The sequence below is a fragment of the Ctenocephalides felis genome, unplaced genomic scaffold, assembly GCF_003426905.1.
Source record: "Ctenocephalides felis isolate EL2017-DRISC unplaced genomic scaffold, ASM342690v1 CF-g0.4_SCAFFOLD_01886, whole genome shotgun sequence".
Taxonomy (NCBI): Eukaryota; Metazoa; Arthropoda; class Insecta; order Siphonaptera; family Pulicidae; genus Ctenocephalides; species Ctenocephalides felis.
The window spans coordinates 34,563,740-34,571,648 of NW_020538040.1; the positions used below are offsets into that span (position 1 = coordinate 34,563,740).

The 7,909-nt window shown below is 27.3% G+C and overlaps 1 protein-coding gene across 1 annotated transcript; it reads right to left on the reverse strand.

Annotated features, from left to right (window-relative positions):
- Positions 1–208: 208 nt before the first annotated feature.
- On the reverse strand, positions 209–835 carry LOC113374882 (spindle and kinetochore-associated protein 1-like). Its single transcript, XM_026614842.1, has one exon. It carries the CDS (start codon positions 833–835, stop codon positions 209–211), a length of 627 nt encoding a protein of 208 aa, XP_026470627.1.
- Between the last annotated feature and the right edge of the window lie 7,074 nt (positions 836–7,909).

Sequence of the window (7,909 nt, forward strand, 5' to 3'; positions counted from 1 at the left end):
AGTTAATAAGAGGACTGATACAATGCATTCCTTAATTTATATTTACTTGTTTCGATTATGAAAAAAAAAAAAAGAATATATTACAAATAATATTTGTTTAAGATTATGAACATTTTAATTAGAGATACAATTTGTTCATGTGGATGTGAACAATTAATATGTCTGAAGATTATTATATAACATTAAACACAACATTAGCAAATCAGCATTACAGGAAACAAATTTTTGTGTCGCCTCCACTCCTTATTTCTTTAATGCGTTTTACATGGCGCAACATGGCCAAAAATATTTTGTTCTGGTTATGGAAGGGATTTACATCAATATCACTTGTCATTATGAATTTGGTACCACCATCATTCACCGCCTCTAACCTTTTGTACTCGCTATAATCGTGTAGTTTGTATCTAGGCACTTCGTGTCTAGGAAGTTTCAGAAGCTTGTATTTATAGTAGGCGGCATTATTGATTAACTCAATAAAATCATTAATCGTTTCAACACGCAGCCTGCCTCGTAAATAATAAGGAATGGATTCAAATTCCTCAAGATTCATATATGAAACTTGAGGAACTCCATTGACGATAATTCTTTTGGTTACTCCCGTAAGAACAGGGTCTGGAACAGGGTTTTGCATCATGGGACTTCCTTCGGAATGCTGTACATTAGATTCTAAGTGAGTAGATTTACTGTTATCGCCACATGACATTTGATTTGCAGGGACCGCAGTTAGCGATTTTCTGAGTCGATTCAGTCGTGCCCTGGTCTTCTCTATAAGGTTCAGCATTTCCTGCAGTTGTCCTTGCATGCTCCCATCGGCTAACTGCTTCATTCCGTCCATTATATCTATAACACGTTTATACTGACTAAATGTGCAACTAAATAATTTTATGAGAAATTCAACAAGTTCTATCGTTATTTTTCTAAGACGGTGATACATTTATTTTTACATACCAGGACACTTTGTTGAATGCACATGTAATTTAGAAACCAGCACTATGGAAGTAAACCGACTTTTATTTTTTTTTGTAAATCACATCACTTTAAATTTATGAATTTTGAGTTGTCCACAACTTTTGGTTTCCAATCCACGCCATCTAGAAAATATTAGAAATTGTTTTCAATATGAATTGTCAAAATGCTAAGAATTTTTGGATTTTGTTGCATAATTTTTTTGAAAGTGACTTGAATATTTTAAAACAAATTCAACTCATAAATATTATTTAGAAGACTCAAAAAATGTTGGCACATGACCTTAAACTTAGTTACAAAATTACTCACTGTAGTGATTTCATTTTTTAAATAATGTTGGCATTATTTTAATTTTATTATATTTTTTTTTCAAATAGTTACTTAACAGCAATCAAAAATACAATTCTCATAAGCTATTTGGAAAAATATAATACTCGTAAACATAATACATACTAATAAAAAACACATACATACTTTATTATTATAATTGCTTATAAAAATGCATTATTTTGATTGCAATTTATAAAATTAATTAATTTTTCATTATTATTAGCACATGCTTACTTATACTACTAGACCGATTGTTATTATAATAAAATTTTGTAGTTTAAATTTTCATATTCTAGATTTTTTATAATATGCGAATGTGAAGATAAATTATATTTTAAAAAATTCTATACATTATTAATACAATTAATTTTTTTTTATTTTCAGATTGTTCCAACTTAATGGCAGATTGACAAAAAAAAATCTAAGGTGGGTTGATGTTATTTTAATATATTATTAATTAATTTATTTAATACATTAATTTGAAACATTACGTTTTGATCTATTTTTATAATACTATGCAAAAAATGAATTAAAACATCCCAATATTACAATTTTGTTGTTATTATATTTCAAACGATTTTTGGGTTAAGCATAAACAACTTATTTATTCCGACAATGAAAAATCTATCAAAAAATAAATATACGGAAAAATATTGTATACACCAGATTGTGACACATTAATTAGTATCAACGAAATCTATGAGTTGATTGAGTTTTTAAAACCTACAAGAAAATCAATCTATTTTGGGAACAAAATAACGGAAGTCTTTGGAAAAATGGATCGATGAATAGGAAATTATGTTGTTGTTTTAATTAATAATGCAAACATTCCATAGATTTTTGTGAAAGTAATATTTAGATTTTGCAATTACTTTTTCCGTGTATACATACACGAAGTCATTGACTTACAAAATACCAGAATACCTCAACCTCACTTCACAAAAATGGTTATAAGTTTGAGATCCAATTTCTTATAATATAACAACATGTTTATAATGTTATTTTGTGCTTAAATAATAATTATGTTACAGCAATTAAACACGTACCTAATGATTTCAATTCCTTCAACAGCAATTTGCTTAAAACTTGGTGTAAATATTTTCTTCAGTTTTCTATATTAATATTAATATAAACAAAATTATTATTGATTAGTATCAAAAATAAACTTGATTTTATAGGTATCATATTTATCATTCTCATTTTTTTACCATTTTTTCAGTGTTATACTGATTATGAGTCATTTCACTATCATTTAAAGATCGTATCTTTACCTTGATTGAAAATTTACATTTGATAAGCTAAGTTTTTTTATGATAATTTCTATTTTTCACATTTAGTTAGAAATGCGATAAAAGCAAATCAAATTATTCAATAAAAGAATATATTTTTCCAAATCTTAGCCGTAAGAAATGATCAAAATAAAATCTTTTTTTTGTCTCTACATGTTTATCAAATATATATAATGGAATATCTTTGTTTATTATATTTAGGCAATCTCTATCAAGTTCAGAAAAGTTTTTTTTGCATTAGAATTATTTTTAGTTACTAGTTTTGTAAATTTTTTTTCACTGTTACTCTGATGATCAAATTAATAATAAATCAGTTTATAAGATAAATTGCAATTATGTTATATTTTGGAAACCATAGTTTTGATTTTAAAAATAATCAATTCAAAACTATGCTGTCGGAACATATGATCATATGGATTTTCACCATTCCTTAATACTGGATAGTCATCTCTTTATTTTTTATAAAGGAAATGTTTTTATTGGCCTCAGGAGATTTCCTGAATCTTGTTGAATTAACTTATTTTTTTTTTTCAAATCACTATTGATACTATTCACTATGCTAACAAAATTATTTTAGTAAAAATATTTAAATCTTATCATTTTTTTTTTGCTTTGTGCTCAGTATTTTATTATATTTATAAAAAAAATGTGTTTCTAAAATGGTATATTTTTTCTTAGAATTGGTAGTATTTTTTAGAATTGTTATAATTTCTGTGAAAATTATGAATTTTACGTTCATGTGTGTTTAGTGTCAAACGTAATTTTTGTTGTATTATACTATAAAATTTCATTTTACATTGTATTTTATTTTCGTATTTTTCGATTGCCAAGTTTTCAAGAGCATGATCCAAAGTCGAATAACAAAATGCCAAGAATATTTTCTCCTATGCATATAGGTGCGTTCACAAATCTTGTTGTCAATGATTTTTTTGGATTACCCTTTGATTCTGTATTATTTTTAATTTTAATTAAATTTACTCATATAATGTATGTTTCTAAAACATAAATTTACAATAATTTGCTTTAAAGAAATGGCAAACACCTACATTCTGTTTTTGAAACAGACTTTGCTTGGACGTACATATTGGTTACATATTCACAAATGATAGAGAAATTAGAAATTCTACTAAATAACATTATCGCTGTTTCTACACCTCAATATAGAATGATAACATTTGAGAATATTTTTTTAAATCTAATTTGAAATACTACTTACCATAAACAAATGCAGCGTTACGCCTAACTAGTTAAGTATTTAGCGTTTTCAGTTAGCTTATTATGGTTTATAAATTAATATTCTATATGATATTAGCTTTTTTGTACTGTTATAAAGCTATAGCTTATTATCCTTGTATACCGATGTACGAGTAATATTGCAGTACAAGTGATTTCCAATCTAAGATCGCAATTTTAAACCAAAGCTTTTTATCACACGAAACGTGCGTTACTCTAACTCCGGGAGATTTATATATAGCCTTCAACGTGTCAACAGCGCCAGGACATGCGCCACCAGGATTTTTTCATATATTCGTAGATCTAGTTCAGGGATTTGGCCGGAAATTTAATTTATAGTTTAAATCAAACACTAGAAAAATCTCATTCATTCAGTTTAATTTTAATATAGTACATTATTTGTATTATCGTAATAGTATCTTTTTTAGTCAATTACATATCAATGAGGATAATAGTTCGCCTAATTCAACTGATCGTTAAGTTTTCCTTATATATTTAGGTTGAATTGATAGGGATGGATATGTTATTGAAGAATGCAAATTCAATATTTATCGGTTTTGTGGAGTTATTCTGGATAGCTATTATTGTTTATGATATTTAAATTTCTGAACAATGAGCCTTATTTTTACTTCAAAACATGGTCCATTTATCAACTTCTCGTAGGATAATTTATAGTAATCGTAAAAGAATCAATAATAATTTTTATCTTTACGTTTCAAAGCTTTCTGAACACTTTGACTTATCTTATAAAAATGATGTATGTATATGTGTTTGTATTTAAGTATGTGCGGATACAATTGTTCGTTGAATATTTCCACAACACCGATTTGAGTGATTCCTATTTATAGGGAGACGTGCTGGTTTGTTTATTATTATTCGATTTGGGACAAAAAAAGCCAAAAATAGTAATTCAGTTGTGAGAGAACGGAGCGTCCATATGCGCATAAAATAATCAGATATTTCGAAAATATTTTAGTAATAAGTATTTTAATATTTTTTTGTCTATGTAACGCAGTGCGATTGCCTTTAAAAATAGTTCAAATTTTCAAAAACTTTCAAAATGTAAAAAAATATGTCAATTTTTTTTAAAAAAAAGTCCTATTATTTCAAAAATTTTAAAGCTTTTTGAAAAAATTAAATTTTCGGTACGGAAAGTTTCAGCCATTTACCTTAAGGAGTGTGATGTCATGCACCACTAGCTTTAATAATTATTTAAATACTTATTTTTTTAAATGACTGTGTGTAAATATTTCTTTATCATAAATTATTCAGAATTGTGTAATATTGGTCTTTCATTTTATGAAATTATTTAGGTTCATATAGTATTCTTTTTTGGAATAAGTTTTTCTTTTTTGTTACGTTAACATTTTGTGTTTTTTAATTCTATTCATTCATAAAAATAGAAACAAAAATTTCGAAATGTAAAGTACCCTTAGGGTAGAGAAAAAACCTGTATAAAATTATATATATTGTATCATATCCCACATAATACAATAGCAGATTTGAAAAAAAACAGCATTTATAGATCACAAGTGGTGCTTGAATTTGTATACAGTGTATTTTGTTTGGAAACTACATTTATTTTATTCATAAATAAAATAAATAAATTTAGCAACTTCTAAATATTTTTTTATAACTAATTTTTTCATATGTCTATAATATTTTAAGACCATGAACTCTAGCATTATACAAAGTTTCTTCAAAACTGTTCAAAATAATTTCAACAATTAATTACGAAGAAAACACCTGGAAAATCCGTACTAAATCTAATCAGCACGATTTGAAAATCATATATTTTGAACAGTTTTTGAATTTTATCAAACCTTAAAATTTTTGGCAGATACGTGAACGATAAATTTTTCTTCTTATATTATTTTTTATGATAATTTGAAGTAAACGGTTTGTTTTATCTTTCAGAAAAACTAATCAGTATGAATTATTAATTATGAATTAAAGACTTGACGCATTTTCACTAAATCTAAGCACCACTATATCCAAGTAATATTTTTCAAACAGTTTTTGAATGTTTAAAACTTATCAAGTTTTATCAAATGGCTTCTAAATTTTTGAAATGGGTGTAGCCGTTATCGAGGAAAGGTAAAACTTAGGCTCACATATAGTTTTTTTCTAATTTTGCTCTCAAACGATTTAGAATCACTTCAAACGTCAACAAAAAATAAAATCATGAAGATAGATTTTCTAGTGAAAACATAAGCTGTATCGACAAGTTAAAAATTGTTTATTCATTCAATGGACTATTTCCTTTCCAGAAACCTAATAATCTATCAAAACGACAATATTCGCTAAAATATACGACGTTCGAGTCGTAAATATACTGAACTAGTCAATTTTCCTCCTTCGCCGAAATAATGTTAACTTCTTATGTGGTGCTCGGATCATATAATAAACTCGTTTGAATGTCTGAAATATCACAGAAGCAACTCCACTCGAGCGCCGGGTAGTCGTTTGAATTGAGTTATGGGCACAAATAACCATTGACAGTTTTATGCTGCGACCGTTAAAAAGCAATAAATAGATTTTTCCTATGGACCCTTTACTCACTTTACATACACTCCGAGTGCTATACGATTATTTGATACATGTCGACTCTGTATAAGATTTATTGTTGATCGCTGCAAAAGGAGAAATTGATTTGTTAATTCGTATAGTGTGCCAACATCTGATGGAGACCCACAAGAAACAAATATTGTTTTCGCAAATTCACTCATCATGTAATGGTGTTTGAGGAACTTCATGTAATTAAAATTAACATACATTCATTGACTGCTTGCATTTTTTTTTTACTTTTTCGATGTAATCTCTTTCTTTGAACAGCAGTAATATCTGTCTTGCCTAAAAAATATTTTCCATCCTAATAACTTCAAAGATTTATAGAAACTACGAATAATATAAAAATTATTTCAATAAACATATGTTTCATACACGGCACCGCAAATGCTGCATTTGTTTTATTATTTTCAATACAATTATTTACGGGGGACAGGGTAAAATATTCTTCTGATTCATGCATTTTTCCTTAAATCAAGACTTTTACTACGATGTAACTTTAAAATGTTTATTTATCTATGCCGATTTCCTTGTTGATATAGGTTCGCATACAACGTTGATGCCGGTACGCATACAAGGATAGATCTCTATTCACATACACGGCGACTAATCACAATCGACCCGTATAGAAATGATCTCATCGAGAGCGAATGACGAACAGTTCGGGCGTAACGGACTTCTGTTGCATTTGTACAGATTTACACCCTAGTCGCGCCTAAAAAAGTATTACTTCAAAATATAATAAATTATTTGCAAAGTTAACTGATTTTTTCTTACCAACTTTGAATTAAGACCCTATGTTTATCTTAAATTTTTTACAAACTTTAAATTGAAGCTGAAGCTATATATGAATTTAGTCATTTATACATAAAAAATGGATAATGCCTAACGGCGGTTTCCATGGGAACCAGAGGCAAGAGCAAAGCGGAGGTTTTAGTCGGTATTATACCCAGGCGGTATTGAGTCCGACATACCCTGACAAAAGACCTAGTCTGGGATGCGTAAAAGCATTTCCTTCGCTATACAAAACAAAAAAAAAAAAAATACACGCACACTATATATAAAATCTAAATAAATGTGTTATAAACTCATTAAATTGAATATTTTAGAAGCTCTTTTGAATATTCACTAGTGTTTAATGTTGTGCTAACATTGTCGTCTTCAAATTTTGAATCATCAAATAAATTTTTCGTAAACTGTTTTAAAGTATCGTACTGAATTCACATATACATATTATTATGTGTCTTCTTATTATTTTTATATATATATATATTATATATATATATATATTCATTACTATACACGACCAATTTTATATTTCATATATATATATATTTTATATACAAATATAAATCTAATATTTTTATATTTATCTATATTCTATTTTCTATTTTATATACTAATTTTACCGTAATCAGGAGTTGTTTACACATTTACTTTAACTTTCTGCACGACTTCTTGGCCAATTGGCTGCAATTATAGTATTCTAGAGCCTTTCTATGAAGTAATATGGAGACAAGAGG